The sequence below is a fragment of the Lygodium microphyllum genome, chromosome 18, assembly GCF_053477565.2.
Source record: "Lygodium microphyllum isolate KBCC chromosome 18, Lygodium_microphyllum_v1.1.10, whole genome shotgun sequence".
Classification (NCBI taxonomy): Eukaryota; Viridiplantae; Streptophyta; class Polypodiopsida; order Schizaeales; family Lygodiaceae; genus Lygodium; species Lygodium microphyllum.
In genome coordinates this window covers 123,351,672-123,374,393 of record NC_141152.1, presented here as the reverse complement: position 1 = coordinate 123,374,393, position 22,722 = coordinate 123,351,672, and the positions used below count along the sequence as shown (strand labels likewise).

The window sequence follows — 22,722 nt, the reverse complement described above, 5'->3', positions numbered from 1 at the left end:
ATGGAGCATGGAGCTTGGAGCTTGAGGATCAAGATTATTTGAGCTTTGTACCTTGGATCATGGAGCTACCGGAGTACTTGAGGGAGGAGGCAACTCGATCACGTATGAAGGTAAGATCACTTCACTCATAAGTGTGAGAGTGATATGGCTATGTGAGAGATAGCCATTGCACTTGGCTTGAAATGCTTGAAGTAATAAGTGATCCGTGGGTCTTGGTGGGGCTGAACGAGAGCTCCCATGGATAACTTAATTATTCCTAAGGCAACATTCTCTAGGTTGGTGCGAGAAATACTACAAGATCTGTAGTCAAGGCATTATTACAAGTTCTTTTCAAGGAACCACACAAGGCATATGATATTCCATTTTGCCCATGATTTGTATTTTGTGAATTTTTAAGTCTCCAATGTCACACGTAGTTTGGTCAAGAATACATTTAATATGCAAGTATGCACACTCCGTGAATTTTTTCATTCTCAGTGTGAAGTATAATCTAGTTAATGCATTTTTCAAAAAAAGATTCAATCATCAAATTTTTTAAATCAAAATCCAATGAAACTTCACCCATGTGTCGAGCATCATAAGAACTCATGAAAACTAAAAAATTGGCCCCATTAGAAGCCTCTTGGATACATAGACGGAGGTTTGGATGTGAAGCCCTGACTTCCTAGATTCAAGGCCCCACACATGAGCCTCCTACTGCCAGGTGTCCCAACAAATGCTTCTGATGGGGCTAATTTTTTTAAGGTGGTTGATGTATCCTAGAAGAGTCCACAAGTAAAATTTCAAGCCAATCTAATCACTAGTCGTATTTTTTCTAAAATCTAGATACATTAATTTAAATTTATGGATTTTTAAAAAGTTTGGCTATAAGTTGAAAGTTTCACCTCATTTTACCCATTTGAGTTCTATGTTTCAAGTTCTCACTCCTGGAAGACATGGCACGCACCAAGCAAGCAGCTTGGGGATTCTCCCTAAGAAATCCCACATAGAGACAACCTCCCCCAACTCCACCACCACCACACCACCATCGCAAGTGTTAAACAAAGCTAGGCACAGTGGCCCTCCAAGAGATGCACCATTATCAAAAGACCATACACCTCTTGATACCAAACGCTATATTTCCAAAAGGTGGTCCAAGAGACAATGCAGAACATATTGATTAGAAATAGCAAGAGGCACTTCCCTGATAGTTCAAGTGTGGATCGAGTTGATCAATGGATTACCCAGGCCCTTCTTGCACTAGAAGAAGCTATTGAAGCCTTCCTCATTGACTTTTTTGGAGACTCGATCTATGCAACAGTGCATTCAAGGAGGGTCACCGTCACACTAACAGGGATCTACAGATAGTGAGATTCTTTCGATGATGGAGGGACAGTCTTGGTAGAGAGTAGCAACAATAGGGGGCCTACTAATGAAACATTTGTGGGATCTAGCTTCTGAAATGATTTTGTAAAACCTTGCTTGTATCAGATCCTTTGTAAATTGTTATGAATATGAATACAAATTTTATGCCGCATATCTTATTTTTGTTTAGTCACTTAGTCATTTGTTCTATTTATTTATTTAAGTTATTCTTACGTACCTTTGGATAAATAAAGAATACGCATGAATTCAATAAAGCATTGTGTATTAAATTTAAATAATGAATCAGCTATGCATGAATCTAACAAATAAGCATTGCATTCAAATACAAAAGATAACTTTGCTTACCCTACTTGAGATACTAGGTTTTAATGCTCTCTATATCTCAAAAAATATTTTATATCTATAGCCCTCACTAATAGCTGGACTTAACAAAGGCCACTCAAAGCTTAAAAATCTGACAAAGGAAATAAAAATATTGATCCCCATTAGCTACGTTGCATAGAGACAATATAAAAAGTCATTAAAAAATATTATATTCTCTGCAAGCTCTGTTTTCTTTATATCTTTATACATCTCTTCTCCAATTAAACCATGCATCACATCAATCACATCAACAATAAACTCAACCGATTGCTATTTCTCAAGATTAGAGGGATAGACATCTACAATATAAATGAACAAATGTTATAGTGAAAAACCTTAAACCAAGTTCAAGAAAAAAAAAATTTAAAATCAAATCCTCACAATTTGATTTATGCATTGAAAATTTTGAACTTCCAAGTCTCAAATATAGCTCTCTATGTATAAACACATGTTGCACCAAAACCTTTTTTATGCTATTCTTATTTACTCCAACCTTGAAATATCATATTCTACCCTTCCAAGCATAGATGAACGAGCTCTCATATCTTCGCATTTTCCTACGTTTTGCATGTTGCATGGTGATCCAACTACCTTTCCTAATGATAGTAGAAATCCATATTTCATCTTTTTGAAATGAGTTAAACACTCATATGGATGTGATTTGGAAGCTTGGACGCCTTATTGAAGGTCGAATTGATGTATCCATAGCACAGAAAGAAGAGAGAGAGAGAGAGAGAGAGAGAGAGAGAGAGAGAGAGAGAGAAGACTAGGCTACTACAAAGTAGGAAAAAACGCAAGGGGAACAAAAGAAAGTATGGAAAAAAATATGTGCCAAGCTTTTTACTAATTTGAATTTAGAGTAAACATCTCATTGTCATTAATTCAGACATCATTAAATAAAAGGGACCGGGACTGTATATCACTAATGCAAAAAATGTCATAATCACAAATATAAGAGGCTAAAAATAGATATTGATAATACAAATTCGTACTATTATTATATATGTATCTTTTTGTAAAATAATTTTTGCCTTTTTTAAAATAGAAGTTCCATTACATAGGCTTTGCTCCTATTGGTTTAGAGCACACTCTTTCTATCTCCTAAAAGGCATTTTCGAGACCTCAAAACTCTCCTAATGCCTCCACACATAGCTATAAGAGATTGTAGCCTCCATAGCAAAAATTTATTCCAAGGCTCCTTGCTCTAGCTACCTGGGTCTATCATCCCCAAGTCTCCTCTAGATCTAGGCCAAATAATTTCCAAGCCACTTTTGCCCTAGCCAAGCTCCATCTCTTCATGACTAAATATGTTTCACTAGGCCAATGCAAAACCTAGAGAAGGCCAAGAAACAAGTGATATATCACAAGAACCTCGTTGGTGACCACCATTCTCCTAGATTTAGAAAGCCTCACATAGCTCCAATGCAAAAGCTTATGTTTCACTGCTGTTTTTTATTCTTTTGGAATAGACTCCATTTTCTCTTGGCACAGTAAGATATCACAAAAGCTCCAATGCAAAAAATTATGCCTTGGCGACTACCACTTGCCTAACTAGAGAAAGCCTCACGTAGCTCCAATGCAAAAGCTTATGCTTCACTGCTGTTTTTTATTCTTTTGGAATAGACTCCATTTTCTCTTGGCACAGAAACAATATAATCCACAATAGTTTCATAAAATTTGTGTGCATGTGTGTGTACAACAAGATAGAGGTAATACATCACAACTCGGCCTAAATTGTAACCATAACTTGTATTACATAACCAAATAAATATAGGTTCATGAGAAATGGTTTCATCTAAGGGGCATACAAGCAGGCCCATAGAAGGGGAGCAATGATATCCATAAAACTTATTTGAAACAGAAGTTCAAAGAACACGGTACATAACATTGTATGGAGAGGTTGCAGTTACTAAAGTCAGCACTCGCACTTAACACAGCAAATATTGCACGTACATTGACAAGATGTGGTGGAGATGGGGAGTGAATCCTCCTCTTCCACCTACCTGGTTTTTACCAACAGTCTTAAGAATCGACAAGATTTTGCGGAGATGGTGAGTGAATCCTCCTCTTCCATCTACCTGCTTTTTACCAGCAGTCTTAAGATGTTTTAAAGTGAGAGATCTGCATTCATAACCATCTCTTAGGTGAAGTCTTTTTAGATCCTCAAGAGGCTGAAGAAGCCAAGCATGCAGTGGGGTAACCTCTTGTTATCATTGTAGCACTATGCTAGCTTGAAGTCACCTGCAAGATGAATCACAGTCTGTCATGACAGTTACCCTTCCAAAATGAAGTTTCTTTGTGGAGAACAAAAACTATGCTCAAACAACTTGACTGAAATCATCATGATGCTATTGATTTTTAGTAACTTCATATGTTACAGATTTGCAAGATTAGAAAAAACACGCGCTTGTGCACAGACCTGCAAACCTGCTTGTGAAGTGACGGTAACTGCTGAAGTTTCAACTCTTCAATGCCCCTGATGCCCACTTTCACTTCAACGCAGGTTCTTCAAGTAGCTTTCCTGCCTAATTCGTAAAAACTGCAACTATGCTCCTTTGTAATGGTAGCATTGACAATGTTGCAACTACCAAAACTGCTGGGTCATTTCCCAAAAAACTTTCCGATCTGGACTCCAAAAGTGTGCAAATTTCATGGCCTCTGGTTCAAGATTTCCTGACTGCATGGAAAACATGTGGGGTACCTCACATTGCTGGCAGCTTTCTCCGTATACAATCCTTTGCAAAAGAGGCCACGTTCTCAAAACGGCACTATATGCTCTTGTAAATTGCAGCAATTCTCCTACGTAAACTCTCCTTTCAGCACAAGAGCAGCCCGATCAATCACCCGTGCTACTCTCCAGATCTCATGCTGAACTGCTGACCACTCTTGGCTGTCAATGGCACTAGATATTGCATCATAGATTCCAGGAAAACAACTACTTCCATATTCATTGTATTTTGTGGGACCATAGATCTGCAAAATCACAAGATGAGAGTTAAAACTCTTTAATCAGGATTGCAATTCCTGATGTACATATCAAGATGCAAAATTTCCAAGGCAACTCACTAGATGTTTGTACCAAGGCTTGCCTTCCAACCCATCACTGTCAAGAAAAGATCTTTCCACCATGATGAGACGATCATTCAACATGCGAGCCCTTGTTGCAAGCTGAATTGAATTTTCCACGTCCTCTGTTAAGCTCAAAAAGATCTGTTGATTGTGAATGTGTCAGGTAATTTGTACAACTCACAAATCCTGAATCCTACTCAACAACTGACGACAATCTCCAACTTGCAGCTTAAGCTTTATTCAGAATTATGTTACGAACAGAAACTCTCAAAGTAATATAAGTCCTTTTTGTATAAGCACGATGACTAAGCAATACCTGTGTCTCTTGAGTAGCTAGAGAAACTGCATTCTTAAATAGCTTCAGAGAAGACCAAAGAGGTGACACTGTCACGTTAAATGACGGCTTCAGATGAGCTAACTTTTCCTCAACTGCCTTTGCATAAACCTTTCAACATATCATACCAGAAAACAGTCACCAGACTAATTTTCAAAAGTCACCATCAGCATCTTAATATATATATATGGCAATAAGATCTTACCTCTAGCTCATCAGCATAAGCAGAATATTCAAAAGGAAGTACTATATCATCAGCCAGTCGCAATCCCAGTAGTCCCCAAATTGAAGAAGCTGAAGAAAAAGAACAAGACTTAATTGCATTTCCCTTGAGATAATAGTTAACTCTCCCCTCCCTCCCTGGTTCCTGTTCAAATATTACTTTTTGCTTAACCCACTTCTTCCCTAGTTCCTCCAAATTGCAGATACTGTTGTGTATCAGAAACTGCAAATTTAGGACACCCCTCACGTACCTCTCACTTGCCCGTCTCCCACTTCCAACACCCAACCCCTGCAGCCTGGGATGGCAAGCAAAACTGTTCCTAGGGACACCTCACTAAAGGATGATGAAGTCAGTGTGCAGAGTACTACAGCAACTCTCATACCCAAGTAGAACAGATACTATTTACACTTCGTCCACTCTGCAGGTGATAAGTTGCCAAAGCTGGAGATTGAGAGGAGGGAGTTGACCTTTAAAAGCAATATTGGAAGTGAGCATGGAATTTATCCATATGAAGTGCACCTGGTGTTGGTGTGTGTGAAATAAGACTTCACACAAACTAAGGTTGGAAGCTGTCCTGAAAACTAATTATACCCTAAACAGGTGTCTGACTTAGCATTAAAACAATTGCAAGCATGGTTTGGTGGTCATAAACCAGGCATCAAGCACCTTAGAGTCTTTGAGTTCTTGCTTATGCTCATCCCAAAGGAGCAAAGAACTAATGACAAATCTGTAAGATCCATCTTTATTGGCTAAGCCCCATCTCAAAAGGCTATAGGTTGTACAACCCGACTACTGGTAAAATCGTTGAAAGCAAGGATGTCCACTTTACTGAAAATTACAGCTGAAGGGATAAAACAGAAGAACCTGACTCTAGGACACCATTCAACTTCGCCTATGCAGAAGTTTCCTGAGATCCAAACCAACCCAAAGAAAATTCACTTGTCACCCAACAAATCTGTTAGATTTATTTATCCTTGTGTGAACACACATTATTGTGTAAAAGTGTATGCTTAGGTGTGTAAATACCTTTTACACCACTTACAATTAAATAAGGGTCAAAGGTGTAGGTGGATATCTCAGCCTATATATATTCAGGCCCTATCACTTGGATTATCATCTCACTTATCTCACCTATTATTATCAATCTATTTCTTTCAGTTCATATACGTGCAAGAGTTCTCTCTCTCTCTCTCTTTCTCTCTTTTTTTTCATAAAGATAATTGAATTAAGTAGTAAATATTTACATCAGACCATCAGGTCAACATTCTCTCTGTATCTCTTACTGTCTATTACATCAGACCATCAAGTCAGCATACTCTATCTCTCTCACTCTCTCTGTCTAATATTTACATGAGGCCTACAGGCTCTCAGAACAACCTATTACATGAACAGTACTAATAAATCACACAAAAGGAAGAGCTGGAGTAGAGCGAACAATCGCCAGCCAGGGAGCAGCAATATCTGGAAGAACTAGGTCAGCTGACATCATAGAAGAGATTTGCCATAACACTAATCCACGCACACGGGCCACATGCTCATGGATGCCCGATGCTGAATCAAAAATAAATGCATTGCGAGTACGCCATGTATGCCACAGGGCTGTCCATCTAAGGAAATGGAATAGGCAGGAACAATCTTAACGCAAAGAGGGCATAGAGGACATATTTCCCATAATCCACAAAAGAATTGGTATACGATGCTGAGTTACCGAGGACCACACACGGGAAATGAAATTCAAGATATGTCGTGCGGTAGGGCAAGAGACAAAGAGGTGAAGCAATGTCTCTCTTTTTTTCGTGAAGATAATTGAATTAGATAGTGAATATTTACATCAGACCATCAAATCAACATTCTCTCTGTATCTCTTACTTTCTATTACATCAAACCATTAGGTCAGCATACTCAGTCTCTCTCACTCTCTCTCTGTCTAATATTTACATGAGGCCTACAGGATGAGGCTTGTAGGCTCTCAGAGCAACCAGAACAACCTATTACATGAATAGTACTAATAGATCACATAGAAAGAATAGCTGGAGTAGAGCGACCAATCGCCAACCAGGGAGCGGCAATATCCGAAAGAACCAGGTCTACTGACATCATAGAGGAGATTTGCCATAACACTATTCCACGCACACCGGCCACATGCCCATGGATGCCCGATGCTGAATCAAAAATAAAGGCATTGCGAATACGCCATATATGCCACCAGGCTGTCCATCTAAGGAAATGAAATAGGCAGGAACAATCTCAACTCAAAGCCGGCATAGAGGACATATTTTCCATAATCCACGAACGAACTGATAGGCGGTGCTGAGTCACGGAGGACCACACACGGGAATGAAATTCCAAATCTGTCGCTCAACAGGGCAGGAGACAAAGAGGTGAAGCAATGTCTCATCACACGTAATGCAAAAAACACAACACCCAGCAGAGATCTTTCGGGCACGGAGCACTTCTCCCATTGAAAGGCCCCCAATGAGCAGCCGCCACATGAACACTTTTCCTTGGTACGGGACCTTAGACCTCCAAAGGTGGATAAATCTTTCCCACCACTTCTTTTTATTGTCCCTACAATGCCATAACCTATTCACTTTCCCCATTACCCATCTCTTGGCTTCCACCATCTAATGATATATCTAATTAGCTGACCTTTTCCCAAAATCATCAAGAAGCACAAACATATCCAGTCACGCCAAGGATCCAATGGATGTAACACAGGCAAAGAAAAGAACCTTTGAAGATTGTCTTGTATCGATGACCAAATGTCCCTGTAATGTCTCCTTTCCCCCCCCCCCCCCCCCCCCCCCCGTGACCCCCGTGCTCCACGGGGCCTCCTCCATCGAAACAATTCCCCCCCCTAATTTTTTTACATTTTTTTTTCTCTCCCCCCCTGCCGTGGCATGGCGGAGAGGGGGGGGGGGGGGGGGGGGGGGGGGGGGGGTGTGGTGTGGAAGCTAGGGGGCATGCAGCCCGCAGGTGGCAACGGACAGCCCGCAGGTGGCGGAGAGAGAGAGAGGGGGGGGGGGGGGGGGGGGGGGGCATGCAGCCCGCAGGTGGCAACGGACAGCTGTGCCCCCCCCTATAAAACCTCCCCCTCCTCCCTCGCACAGGGCACCGGCCCCCCCGTTCCATCGTCTGTGCAGCCCCCCCCCCCCCCCCCCCCAACCTGCTGCATTATCGCCCCCTGGGCTTAAGAGTCAAGCCCCCCCCCTACTGCCGTGACGTCAACATATCCCCCCCCCCCCCCCCCTTTTTTTAGCAAGAAGAAAAGAGAGGGAAAAAATGGATGATCAGGCCGTTGTGGAGAGAAGAAGAGAAGGAGAGAGAAAAGGGAGAGGAAGAAGAAGAAGAAGGAGACGGAGAAGGAGGAGAAGGAGAAGGAGAAGGAGAGAAGGAGAGAGAAGGAAGGAGAAGAGGTAAAGAAGAAGGAAAGGAAGCAGAGAGGGAGAGAAGAAGAGAAGGAGAGAGAAGGGAGAGGAAGAAGAGAAAGAAGAGGTAGAAGGAAGAGAGGGAGAGAAGAAGAGAAGGGAGGGAGAGAAGAGGAAGAGGAAGAGGAGAAAGAGAGAAGAGAAAGAAGGAGGGAGAGAGAAGAGGAAGAAGAGGGAGAGAAGGGGTAAGGAGAGAGAGAAGAGGGAAGGAAAGAAAGAAGGGGAAGAAGAGGGAAAAGAGAGAAGAGGGAGAGAAGAAGAGAAGGAGAGAAGGAGTAGCAGAGAAAAGAGAAGTAGTGGGAGAGGAGTGAGGAGATAGAAGAAGGAGTGAGGAGAGAAAAGAGGAAGGAGCAGAAGGAGAAAGAAGTGGGAAAAGGAGAAGAAGAGAGGGAGGAGAGAGAGAGAGAGAGAGAGAGTAGAGGAATAAGAGAGAAGTAGAAGAGGAGAGGGAAAGAGAGTAGGAGAGTAAGAAAAACAAAGAAGAAGAAAAGAGAGAGAGAGAAAGGAGGAGAGGAGGTAAAGAAGAAGGAGAGAGAGAAAGGGGGTAACCGCTACGAGTCACCCAAACCACTCTCCTGGCAACGAAACCACATCCGGTGGTCTTCCCAACCGATCGTGTCTAACCGAAACCGTTAAGGTCCAGACTGCCCAATCTCCGCGAGGCGAATGGCTCCCAAGATGAAAGTCGCGGGAAGCATAGGCGCCCAAACCACTAGTCATGCTGGAGGGACAAGCGGAACAACCAACGCAGCACACACGAATCAAGCCCAAGTTCCAAGCATTAAAAAATTTAATTTAAGACTTGTTTCTCGTGGAAGGGATAATGTCATGCATAAGGTTTTGTTTATTCTAAGAACTAAGTTACACACGCAAAACGGTAGAGGTTGATTTCCCATAAGATTTTACGCACGTAAAATGATAAGGTTAACGCCTTACCCCACAAGAAATGATAGCTTTTACTCACATAAAATGATAAGGTTATCACCTTATTTCACATAAAATGATAGCTTTTTAACCAGTTCAGTGCATGAAGAGTCATCTAGAATTCACATTTTGCAATCAAGGTTAAAAGAAACACATGAAAGGTTAATTTCTGTTCATGAGATACACTTGCATCGTTAGACAAAACCCTAGACTTTCATAGACGCAAGTCGCATGTGATCCGGTGCATTAGGAATAAGTATAATTGCCTGCGAATTGTTTTATCGATCTTGTTGTGGACTATCGTAAATGGATACGCTCCTAGCTTAGTTGAAGCTGGTGACCTAACCCTAAATGGATTGTTGACCCAGGTTATGCTTGGCGGTTTGTAAATATTGTAAATCCCTTGAGCAATTGTTTTGATACATCCAGTTAAAATTATGATTGTGCATGCGATGGGATTGCGATGCCTTGAAGCGAGAGGTTGTGCATTCAACTGTTTGTTAATGTGGTTTTGAATGTTAACCCAAGTGGGGAGTGTTTGATGGTTTCATGGCCGGGTCCGAGATGACTGATTACCATGGAACGAAAGGGATGTTTTCCCTAGAAATTGTTATTATGCTGGTTGCTTCAGCTATGGTTGATTTCCTAAAGGGATAATTAAGGAAGGATGGCGCTAGCTACCCCCCGCGAGCTGCCAAACCCTAACCAAGGGGGTTATGAATCCGCGTCGGGAATGTGGACCGAACCCGCCGCGAGAGGTCTCTCCGTGGAAATCACTTGGCGTAGGAGGACGCTTGGGTGCCAGTGGGGGCTCTGGCCGTAAATCCCAATACCTCCGGACCCTACACAAGTCTTCTACGTGACTCGAGATGGGATCTTGAGGCCTCGATACTAGTTATAAGGCGGAATCTTGGAAGGATAAACCTTCGGGTTTTATTGCCGGAAGACGGAATGATTTTTTTGCGGAGGCAAAAAGGAGCACTTAATTCTCCTGTATGGGCAGGAGACACACATTAATCCGAAGATAAGTTAAGTGTTTGATCTTGTTTTAACCTGTCTTCGTGTCTGTGGCCTAAATTACGTAAAGGAACCTATAATTAACGAGTTAATTAAGGAAGCTGCCTTTATATGTCAAACATAATGTGGTAGGTAATTAGATAACTAAGACAACCCTCGAGAGAAGGGTGGTGGACGTGACCAATGGGTCTATCCTACGGAAGGGTGGTCTCGGTTAGCCGAGAGCTTTCCTAAAAGGAAATGTTAACGAGAAATGTTAGAAAAAAGTCGGTCTATGACCTTAGGTAATGTTAGCTAGGAACCCGGACTTCGGGTCGATCCTAGTGGGAACGGCCTGATAAGTTCCGTTGCGAGGCAGACTCGAGAGACCCTAGTTGGCAAACCCCGTGTCATTCCTTGGGAGTGCCGAGCGGCGTCCTCTAGATTGATCTCTCGATGGGCTGCTAAGACGTGTCCCAAAATTTGAGGGGCGGGCACGTTACAGTCCCTGTATCCACGAGGCACCCTAAAGTACTGACGAATATGCCTAAAGGAATAAAGACGGGGCTGCCCAGGAATAACACCATCACAGACTGTCTTCAATCCCAACCTATCCATCCGATTGAACTTGTCTCATTGCAAATCTTTTTGTGGCCAATCCAACAACCTTAAGGAAGTTAGTATTTCTCCTTGCAGAGAATTTTCCTCTTTACAAATATTCGGGGGGACGCCAAACTGCAAAACAAAGCATCTCCTGCCATGAAGCTATCAAATGAGAAAGGAGAAAAGACTAGGAGACCTTTAAAGGCCTCGTAGAATTAAGCGCATGCCACCAAGAAGCATGAATAACCGTGCTACCATGAGAGATGTCAATCTTTTCTATGAAGAATTTGGCAAAGTCTCACCAAGAATGACACTGAATGCATAGACTCTACAATAGGGATAGCCTCAAAGCGGCCATATACAAATTGACATCTAGCAAAGCTGCACCCCCCATCCTTTTCGGAGTGGTCACATGCTGCCAAGAGATCCATACCTGCCCCAAACGATTGCCTTTCTTTTTCCAGAGCATAAATCTAATAGGCTCAACCAAATCCAAAATGGACTTCTTGGTCCAAGGAAGCAATAGTAGAAAGATCTAAGATCATACTGATCATAATGCATTGAGCCACTTTTAGTCTAACATGTAGTGGCCAACTCTAGGATTCCCAGTACATGAACCTGTCATGAATTCGGGAGGCCATCCAATCCAGCAAGGCTCGGGGAGCAACCTCCACACCAATAGGATATCCAAAGTGTCTAGTTATATTACCCCTTGTAATCACAATTTCATTCCAGCCCAAGGCCTGCAGATCATTCTCCATACAGGAGAGAAGGGTGGATTTCTGACAATTAATGTGAAGACCCGATTCCAAAGCAAAAAGATTCCAGGCCACCATTGCCCGATTAACATTAATACGCTCCGCCTTAAGGAACATAAAAGAATCATCTGCCAAAGATTGACCCACAAGCTAGTCACCGCCGAGAAGAGTTAAGCCAACTATCTCACCTTGAGCTACAAACTTATCCAGTAATGAGAGCAAGGAGTGAGTTACCAAAGCAAACAGCAAAGGGCTGAGAGGACAGCCTTGTCGAAGGGACCGAGATAAGGCAATTTCCTCCGTAATCCCTCAATAAAGAGCAATACAGGCCATAGCACCCTGACTGATGGTATCAACTAGAGAAATCATACGGGGCCCAAAACCCATTGTAGACATTAACTGCCGCAAGAAAGACCCGCTGACATGATCAAATGCCTTCTCAATATCCAGCTGAATCATAATAACCTGCTGGCTAGAAGCTTTGGCATAGTCAAATCCGAGCTAAACATTCAAAATGTTGTGCATTATATTTCGACCTTTAATAAAACCGTATTGACATGGAGGAATGAGGTGCGGAAAAAGTTTCTACAATCTGCTAGCAATAATTTTGGAGAAGATTTTATATAATGATCCCATAACAAAAATGGGTCTCCATTATTTCAAAGAGGTCGGAGAGGGAACCTTGGGCAACAACCTGATGACAGCAATCTTCTAATCTGAAGGCATCATACCAAAGTTCCACACTTGCTGACACAAGCGAGTTAATGGGTCCTTAAGCAGTTGCACATGGGCTGAAAACAGCTCATTAGGAAGCCCATCCCAGCCTGGACTTTTCCTTGGAGGCAAACGAGATAGCACTTCTTCCACTTCATCTTCAGAAATATCAGCCTCCATTAGATTCACCCATTCTAGTTTGACTTGATTACTAACCAGGTCACAAATATATGTTCGAGCAAAGAGAACAACATCGAAAAGAATCTCTTGCGGACCCAACAACGCTCTATAAAAGTCAACAGTCATCTAAATAATAGAGGCAGGATTGGTCACCATATCACCTTGCCCATCCTTTAAGCGCACATTATTTTCCCGGGGATATTTCTGAAGCAGACAAGCAAAAAATTGATGAGTTTGACAGTTGTTATCATGTAAAGCTTCAGCTCTCTCCAACAATATGTATTTTGCATATTCCTCTTCCCGAGGAGATTGGACCCTGCCTTTCAGCCATTCAATGCATGTGAGCAAGTCATCATTGGAATCCCCAGTCTGACACACAACAAGGAATGAGCTAATAAGGATTGAGCATGCTGCAATTCAGCTCCAAATGAGGAAGCATGCTGAATATCATATTGTCGGGATAACGCTCGTGCATTATCCCTAAAAACTGCCCATGCTTCCATCCATGTAAATAGAACCGTCCAGCTAAAAGAGGCTATCAGTTGCTGAACACCTTCCAAAAACTGATTTTTCTGCAAAAAAGATTGATTAAACAGGAGAGGCAAACGGGCAAGGAGAGCCTTAAATACATGAACAGGTCTATGGCTCATTTCCACGACCAAAGGGTAATGATCTGACAAAACATGTTGTTTTTCCACGCGCATATCGATTGACTGTAGGAAGAAAAGAGTCACTTTGGCAAATGTATATCCTATCCAGTCTAGCCCAAGTGTTTGGATGTTGAAAAGAACGATAAGTGTATCGAGCTTGTGATGGATACATCTAGGACTACATGCTCTGTTTCAAAGATGCCGCAACAAGAGCGTCCCAAGTCTGTCTCTCAGGACCATCCATAACCAAATGCGGAGAGGTCGCCTGATCTGCAGAAACACAAGCATTAAAATCACCCATAACAAAGCCTTGACGAGCCATGGCAAGGCAATGTAGGTCTTCCCAAAGCTAACGACGTTCCCTTGCATTAGAAGGAGCATACACACCTACCATCCACAGAACCTCACCCTCATAAATTATTTCAAGAATCAAAAATCAGCAACGAGGGTCTTGAGAGACCAACGATGGTTGTAGGGAGGATTTGACAGCCAACATAACTCCGGATCTATACGGAGGACGACCACTAAAGAAAACTACATAATCCTTATATACATATGAAGATCCAACCAAAGCGTGCTGATTATACTCCACAACACAGAAAAGATCCGATTTTCCAGCTAGCACCACTTTCCACAATCGATATTGCTTTTTTCCCGAAGAAATAACTTTCACATTCCACAAAGCAATTTTCATGATGGATCACAAATGAGAAGAACTACTGAGCCACTACTTTCCCTTTCCCTTTTACATCAATAGACTTGGCAGCCTGGAATCTCTCCATTTCACCTCGAATAACATCAACAAGATCTGCCCTGTGCAAGACGGCAATGGAAGCACGGGAAGGGAAGTTCTATTGCTAGGAGTAGAAAACATCCCGAGGAGACACAAGCCTCCCACACGCATCGAAGCACAAAGTAGAATCAGAAGGCCTTTTATCTTCTACTGTCGGAGCACGTAAAGATTGGGGTTTCATGTAAAACCCTCTTCCTCTACGTTGAAAGGTTTGAGTGATAGGGGGCAGCGGAGGATGGGCAGGAGTGGAGCAAGAATCCTGTCTTGCATTACGACGCACCACTATAACCCAAGAATCCTTTTGAAGAGGCGAATTCCGCCCACCCGTAAGCGAAGCACGCTCCCCATCACCATGGGAAATGTCCTTGCCTTCATTACGACCATGTTGGGAAAGCTGCTCAGGATCAACCACGGGCTTCTCAATCGTTTGCTAAGGGAGGTGGTCTTGCATTTCCATATCTGGGTCCATAGGGCATTGCCCTACCTCCATATTTTTGTCGCATTCCAAAATGAAATGGCCAAACTGGCCACATCTGAAACAGTGTCTTGCAAAAGTACCCCATTTCAACTCATACACCAACATTTGTAACCCTAGAACCTCCAAACGAATCTTCATCGCACGAGGTTTCCCTGTATTCCAAATCACATGCCCTATTCCGATTGCCGAAAGCCAACCGAGGTTCCACCAAAACCTCCCCAATGGTTCTCAAAACCAAGGGGAGGAGTCTCCAGAGATGCACAGGGAAATCCACCACCTCTACCCAAATTGGGCATGCCTGTCTCAACACCTCCCGAAACTCAGCCATGGGCCTCCAAGGGACCACATGAACTAGTTGCCCATCCATAAATAGAGGAATGTGTTGCATAATAAGAGCCCGTACTTCTGCAGAACAAATAAGAACCTCAAAGAACCCCTTCGGGCCATCATAAATCTCTTCCACCAAGGGGGACCTGCATACGCCCTGAAACATCTTCGGAGCACTGTTCAAAACTGGCAAGCATAGACTGCAACCAAGCACAAATTCTAGTGATCAAAGGAGTCCTTCCAGTAGAATAAAATATGGCTGCCCTCTCATGGAAAGCAGCTATCTATTGTAAAACCAAGTCGGTTCCCATGACTGCAACTACTTGATCCCCATCCGGTAGTGTGTTAGCTTTATCCTCATTACAATGGACATAATCTAACATAAGATGATTGGCAATGGCCAACATGAACTGTAAAGATACGTCGGGCTGTGAACACGAAACATGAACCTCTGGGTGAGACAAATTCGGGCCCAAGACCCGTTCTTCGACGGACATCCTACGGCGTTTGCCCATCTCTTCACTATCCTGTGACAGCCCGGGTTCATCGACCGAGGAATCACCATCCAGATCGGCAAAGCCCTTGTCATTCCCTTGCCCAATCTGTTGATCGAGAAAGGCCATATGGATGCCATTAGATTCCTACAGATTTGCCATAGCAGAACCAGATTCCGAACACAAAATTCTCTCTCTCACTCTTTCACTATACAGGGGCAGGCCTACTCTCATTATCGGGGCACAGGGGCAGATTGCACGTGTAATAATGCCTGGTCCGCAGGCTCTCGATAAGGGCGCTCAGAGGATGTGCAGTAGACTGCGCAGGACAGCAGGTCGGTTACCGCCTGGGTGTGAAGGCTGGCCACGTAGAGGCGGGGCAGAGTTGTCCCTTCACTTGGCGCAGGGACTGTGACTGAGGAGCAGATCTAGGCGAAACTTTGATAGCAGAGCAGAAATGGTAGCGGCAGATGACAAGCGTGCAGGGGCAGGGCTCACAGAAGGCTAGAACGGGCCAGGCAGAGGCATAGAAGCACAGTACCCTGTCGAGGTGGAATGGCGGAAGCAAGAGATGAAGAGCACTGTCGAGTGTGGGTTGCAACCAACCGGAAAGGCACACGCACGAAGGAAGGCAGGCGCAAAGGATGCTGGGCTTCAACGTGGAGCCCCAAGGCGGCGGGCTGCACGAACGAGAACAGAAGACGCAGAGGCGACAGACAAAAACCCTAGGCAGAGTCCCGTTGCATCCCCACCATCACGCACGCCATTCCGCATCTCTCTCTCTCTCTCTCAAGCAATCTCTCTCTCTCTCTCTCTCTCTCTCTCTCTCTCTCTCTCTCTCCCCATGGAGTTACATCCACCATAACCTACTGGACACACGTGAGCTCCATGCAGTATACCCAAGAGTGGTATCACAGTGGGTTCACCACCGGCTATCTACCTGCTGTTCATGGTTCTTGAGCTCCTAAAGAAGAACAAGAAGAAGAAGCTGCTGGCTGAGCATGCCTCTACCCTGTATAGATGCCTGTGTGCCTGCGTGTCATTGCTGGTTGCTGTCTGACTCCTTCCAGACCTGCCCTGCAATACCGTTGACCTGATGGCTCCAATAGACACACCGCTTGTTGCCACAACACGCCCAAAAGCTGCCATGCTTCATCATCGCCATCCACGTCCTCCTATGAGTCTGCCCTGGCACTGCTGCTTGACATCCCACCTACAAGCCATGTCATTGCCTTGTGCTTAAAAATTAATTCAAGGAACTATTCATATGAAAATTGGGACTTTACAATTTCACTCAAATTTTCTCAAAATTTTTTCTCCAAACTTTGGGGCTTTTCGCATTGGCACCTATCTACATTAAATTGGGACCTTTGACGACACATTGGAGACCGCCCGAGTACTTGCACCTTCAACATTGCATGAAAATAACCCCCCAAGCATCAAGTGCTTGGCAATGTCATCGCAAGCAATCAACCTTGATTGTGATGTCATCAGCATTAACATTGAAAGGAGGGGGGGTTTATCTCTTGATAAAACTTTTAAAAAGTAAAAATTAAAATAAAATTGTGGTTGGAAATGGACACTAGCCATGCATGTGTTAAGACCTTTCCAACACATCCGTTTATTGTGTGGGGTTGTCTGCCCAGATTTCAATCCAAAATGAGTTGTATTTTTTTGTATTTGCTATCAGATTTGCCTTTTTGTTGTGATCTGCCTCTAGTATGCAAAGCACTGGAAGACTTACTGAATGCATTGTTCTACCGATTCATTTATTCCATGAGTAGAGCACTCTCTACATCAGCATACAAAAGGATCGCATTAGAATTGCTCATAGCAGTCCTGAATGTATCTCAACTCTCTCACAGAGTGCAAAACAAGAATATAGCCTTAAATTCTTCGTCAATCATGAACTTCAAGGCAACCAACCGGCTGAAAATGGAGTTAAACTCACTCAAGTGAGTAGACATTGCTGTACCCTCTTTCATATGTAAATCCATAAGCTTTTTCAGCCAATAAACTTTGCTTGCGGCACTCTTCTGTGTATACAGTTTTTCCAGTCGAGTCCAAATAGCATAGGCAAAATCCAAAACTTTATCAAAAATCGATAGCTCGATGGTTGAGCGTGCAAGCCCATTTAACTCATCCCAATCTTCCTATTCCATATCTACAGGCTTTGTCCCTTTGGTCTTAATCGGCTTTGCCTGCTTCTTCTGCAACAAAATATTATAGCACTATTTTTGCCTGACTGCACCCACGGGCACAAAATTTGACACGCACGGTCAAAAGCCCCAAAATTTTGTGCTCAAAGCATCAACCATACATCTGCATTGTCTTTGACATGCATAGAATAGGCCAATTTTGCCAAAATAGAGCAATTTCAGCAAAACCCCCAAATTTTCAAGTGCTAGATGTCCAAATTGCATGGAATTAAACCCGCATGTACATAAAATGACCAAATGGCGCACAAATTTCGCCCAAACAGCAAAAGCCCCAAATTGCACGGGCCCAATGTGCATCAATGTTGAGAAATTGGGTAAATTTCAGCCCAATTCTTGCATGTACATGAAAAGCCCCAAATGTCGGAGGCAAAATGTCACAAATTCCTGCAATTTTTGAGACAAATATCACTATTGTGTCTTGCTTGCATCAAATTTGGACAAATCCCCAAATTTCTCAGGTCCGGTGTGCACAAATTTCAATGAAATTGAAAAAATTTCACTAAAATGTGAAAAGCCCCGAAATTCCCAAGCAAATTGCACTGATTTTGCAATTTCTGAGTCAAATTGTCCAGTTCTACATTAAGATCCCAAAATCAAAGAAAAGTCCCAATTTTTCCAGGTCAAAATTGCATATTGTGCTTGTGCATATGAACGCCTGGCAAGAGGGGAGAAGGAAAAATTTCAGGAATTTGACAAAAAATTACGGAAAAGGAGTCCGTCCGTCGAGTCTCGGACTCGACGCGTTGACCCATCAGCGTGTGTCGTCAGCTCGCTTCATCCAGTCGCAGCGCCGTCTATCCCGTCTAGCGCCTACAACCCATCGACTGGTCATCGTGCAATCGCCAGTCGCCTGTCGACTGTCCGCGCCTGTGCTTGGTCGCTGCCTAGTTAGCTGCCCTGTTGCGTCCTTGTCACACAACTACAAGTCGCCTACCGCCTACCTTGTCTCCCTATGCCACAACTGCTGACCTGTCGACCTACAGCAACTATCACCTACTCTCCAACAGCCCGCCTTCTGCAGCCCACGACCCCACGACCTGCCTACTAGCCTTCAACTGTTTCTTGCAGCATGTGGCCTAAGTCTACTAGTCGCCTCAACCATGTCTCCTGTAGCCTATGACCTGTTTCGTCTCGAGAAGCGTGCACTCCTTGCTTGCTCTGATACCAATTTGTTAAGACAGAGACCGCGAGTATCGAGACATGCAATGCTTTCTCACAGCAGAGAGACAGAGAGAGTGCAAAGTAGAGAGAAGAGTGAGCACGATGCATAAGCATGAAATCTTGCATCTCCCTTTGTATTACCTCACGCATTGGCATTCTGTTCATATAAACATGCATCTGTGCATATTTATCCATTTTCAGTCTTTTAAAGTGATCAACTCTGGATCCACCATATTCATGGCATTTTACATGGCAGTCTCCAAGGTTGTTCCCCCTAGCTTGCTTGCTCACTTTGCTTGTCTTGCTTGCTTTACATCTTTGCTATATTTGTGTCACCCACACCTTAGCCATTTTCCTTCTTTATTGACAACTAGTAATGGTAGGGATAGTCTGCTTATTTTGTGAAGGTCTGACCATCCCTTATCACTCTCCCGTTTGGGGTACAGATACTTAATAGGACGAACCCTGATTTAAAACCCTTAATGTTAAATCTATCAAAACTACAATGCCCTCAAAAAAAGAGAGAGTCCATAGTTGATTCTATCAACCTTTACAAGACTTGGCAGGCCACTAGGCAACCGACATGCACCCTTTGTCTAATGCCCCAGCCTCTCTGGGGTGATCACTTAGGCTCCCTTGGTAAGATAACCATCGCCTCTCTAGTCTTAGTAGGCCACTGGGCAGTTGACGCACACCCTTTGTCAGATGCTCTGGCTACTATGGGGTGGGATGCCTTGGGGTAAAAGTTTTTTTTTTGTTTTTTTAAGGGCTTGGTTAGCCTCCCTATGGATTGTTGTTGGGCCTAAGAGGGGGTGTTGAGCTTTAAAATGCTTAATTAAGAAAGAAACCTTGTTTTTTTTTTTTTTAATGTGTTCCTAGAGAGTGTCTATATCCCATAAGCACAACTTCACTTGGGAGAGCGCAAACTATAAATAGGTATGCTGCCCTCCATTCTTTGTAGGTTCTGGGCGTTTTCAGCTTGCTGCCCACACCCTGTTGTCACGGAGGACATGACAATCAAAGCTGTCCATTGCAATCTTCACTCATCCCGCACTGTTTCCAACCCTCTGTTCATCAATTTGCTGCAGTTTCCAGCTAGGCAACTGCTATTGTCCTTCATCCAGCTCTCGTACAGCCTGCCACATCAGCATACTACTACGTTTGCAGACCCTAGCTACCGCCCTGCAAATTTTCTCTTTCTTGCAGCTTGTGTTTGCTGTTTTCTCTCTCCTTGCTATGCTTACAGATTTTCTCTCACCTCAATCTACGTTCACTGTTTTCTCTATCTTAGTCTTTCTCTCTCATGCACTGCCGACTGCATCAGATCCAACCTTCCTTGGCTGCGTTTGCTAGTATTCGACATCCGGAGGCTACCTTGCTATAGCAATTCAGGATCCATTCAGAGTACAACACTCTCCAGCTCATTACCCTTGCCCTGATCCTTGAGATACAAGAATTCGAGGGCTAGATGCTCTTTAAAAAAGCCCACCACTTTGATACCATATAAAAAAATGCTATGGCAAACAGAGAGAGAAATTTGTACAAGAGCACGATGAACACAGTCTCTAGAATACTCAATGAAAATGAATGATATAGGAATGTGAATGATACACCGACCTCAAACCTCTATATCTCAAATACTAAGGATGAGGTGAACTCTGAGTGGTCTCAAAAGACACTAAGAACATCCCCAAGAGTGTATCGTACTTGAGACAAATCCCAGAATGCAGAGCAGCAGTTTACCAGTGATGATGCCATGGGAAGCAAAGGAGGGAGAGAAACGCAGTCGTGCAAGCAGTAAGATGTAAGGTGACTCCAGGCCACAAAAAACAAGGTTTGCTAGCTCATGACAGTTCCATAGGCGGCCAAGGAACAACGATGACAACTGTTGGCTGTCCTCCTGGGCTGAAAATGCAGACTGCTGCTAGTAAAACCCATGGGCAGCAGCAGGCAATAGTCCTCTAGATGCTGGGCCATGACACAGATTAGCTGGGCAGCAGCAACAGGTGACTGGTGGAGATCACAGCCGGCTGGACAACAGCAGAAGCAGCTGGGCAATGATCTCTGAGCAATGACATCCAGAGGCAGTGTTGATCTCAATAGGGGCTGGGCAGCCGGGCAACAACCTCCACAGGCTGGAAGTAGCCTTCTAGGGCATAAGAAGGCTGGAGTGAAGATTCATTGCTGGAGGCTGGAAGAACCAAGTGTGGGGATATGCCCACAACATGTCCTTTTATGGGGGAATTTTGGGCATTTTTCCTATTGCCAGAAAAACTGCCATTGTCATGAATAATATCTTTTGGGGCTGATTTTAAGGAGTACAATTATGCATTAATGCATGACAATTTTGTCTTAATGAATGTCTTTGGTCCCTCAACAACCCTCTGCTAAGCAGAAAAAAAAGCTAAAGAAATGTATGATAGATTGGAGCACTTGGTTCTGTACCTGATGCATCTGCATGTACCAAATTGCTAGAGTGAAATTCATGAATCAGGAAACTATACTACCTTTTTGGGAGTATCTCTAGATGTGATCTGCAAAGTGAATCTCTGTGGCAGTGCTTCTAATAAAGCACATACATGTCAGGAAGGCTGGAAACTTGAAAGAAGCAATCATCACAATCTGGAAAAGCTATTGTTTCCAGATTCAACACTTCGGAGTGGCTATTTGGTGAAACTAGATGCCTTGATTGTGATCATGTTGTTGGCTTATCAAGTAGACATTGACTCTGCAACTAAATGGGATCAAAAGGAACAACATGCCCTTTCACAGACAGCTGTCTTATCAGTTTTACCAAAATCAAATGAAGAAACATTACTCAGCATTTGAATCTGCTCTTTACAAGAATTTAGGCATGATCCACAAAAAAGAAATAGAGATTCAGTAATTTAATTGTCCTACCTAGTTATAACCATACATCTTTTCAAATAGCTTCAGTTTTGATCAGACAAGCTCCTCCTGACAAGCGACCTGTGATCCAATCTAACAGGATTTCATTTTTTTACAGATAACTGCAACAAACATACAGTTACAATCTCTTCACTTGCTGTTACCGTATGACAGCATCTCTGGAGCAAGCCAACCTACATTAACCACACAACAACATATATGTTGGATATTCCAACTTCCAAGACAGTCCTTACATCCATTATCATATGTTAAACACCCAAACAGCTATCCCTTCTAGCTTTTGCACCAACTCTCAGATAAGCAAGTTGTAAGAGTGACTTTTACAGAAGATTCTTACAAAAAGGTTCACTGAATGCTAACCTGCTGTGGTACGCTTGAATCCTGGATCCCCAAATGTCTTGATCCAGTGGAAGTTGTCATACAAAGAGTGATAAACAGGATAGTCTGCCAAAGAAAAAAACTTTGTGACTACTAGGGATGATCATGACATGATCTCGATCCTTTTAGAAGTAAGACTTCCATCACAAACCTTTGCCAAAATAGATATCTGCACAGGGTACGCCAACATGGTGAAGAAATGCAGCAAAATCAGAACCACCTCCGCCAAGCCTACTGATCTGAGACCACCCAACAGTATTTTCAAGTGAATTTAAGAAATATGTCAGCACGATAGCAGTGACCATTACACCTTAAACAACAGAGAGTTGAGGACAAAGACTGCTTCAGAATAAAA

At 43.3% G+C, this 22,722-nt stretch overlaps 1 protein-coding gene across 2 annotated transcripts in view; it reads right to left on the bottom strand.

Moving 5' to 3' along the window:
* Window positions 1–3,460: 3,460 nt before the first annotated feature.
* The window catches only part of LOC148021331 (Peptidase M28 family protein), a 52,811-nt gene continuing 33,549 nt past the window's right edge, over window positions 3,461–22,722 (bottom strand). Inside the window, exons 7-13 of one of the 2 annotated variants that reach the window (XM_087699206.1) lie at window positions 22,519–22,606; window positions 22,350–22,433; window positions 5,337–5,425; window positions 5,114–5,242; window positions 4,795–4,938; window positions 4,148–4,701; window positions 3,461–3,969 (exon numbers count right to left, since the gene is read on the bottom strand). In XM_087699206.1, coding sequence (XP_087555332.1) covers window positions 4,528–4,701; window positions 4,795–4,938; window positions 5,114–5,242; window positions 5,337–5,425; window positions 22,350–22,433; window positions 22,519–22,606 — 708 coding nt within the window. In that variant the 3' untranslated portion in view covers window positions 3,461–3,969; window positions 4,148–4,527. Of the gene's footprint in view, window positions 3,970–4,147; window positions 4,702–4,794; window positions 4,939–5,113; window positions 5,243–5,336; window positions 5,426–21,980; window positions 22,050–22,132; window positions 22,163–22,349; window positions 22,434–22,518; window positions 22,607–22,722 lie in introns of those variants that run through there. The other variant, XM_087699207.1, reaches the window with a different exon arrangement.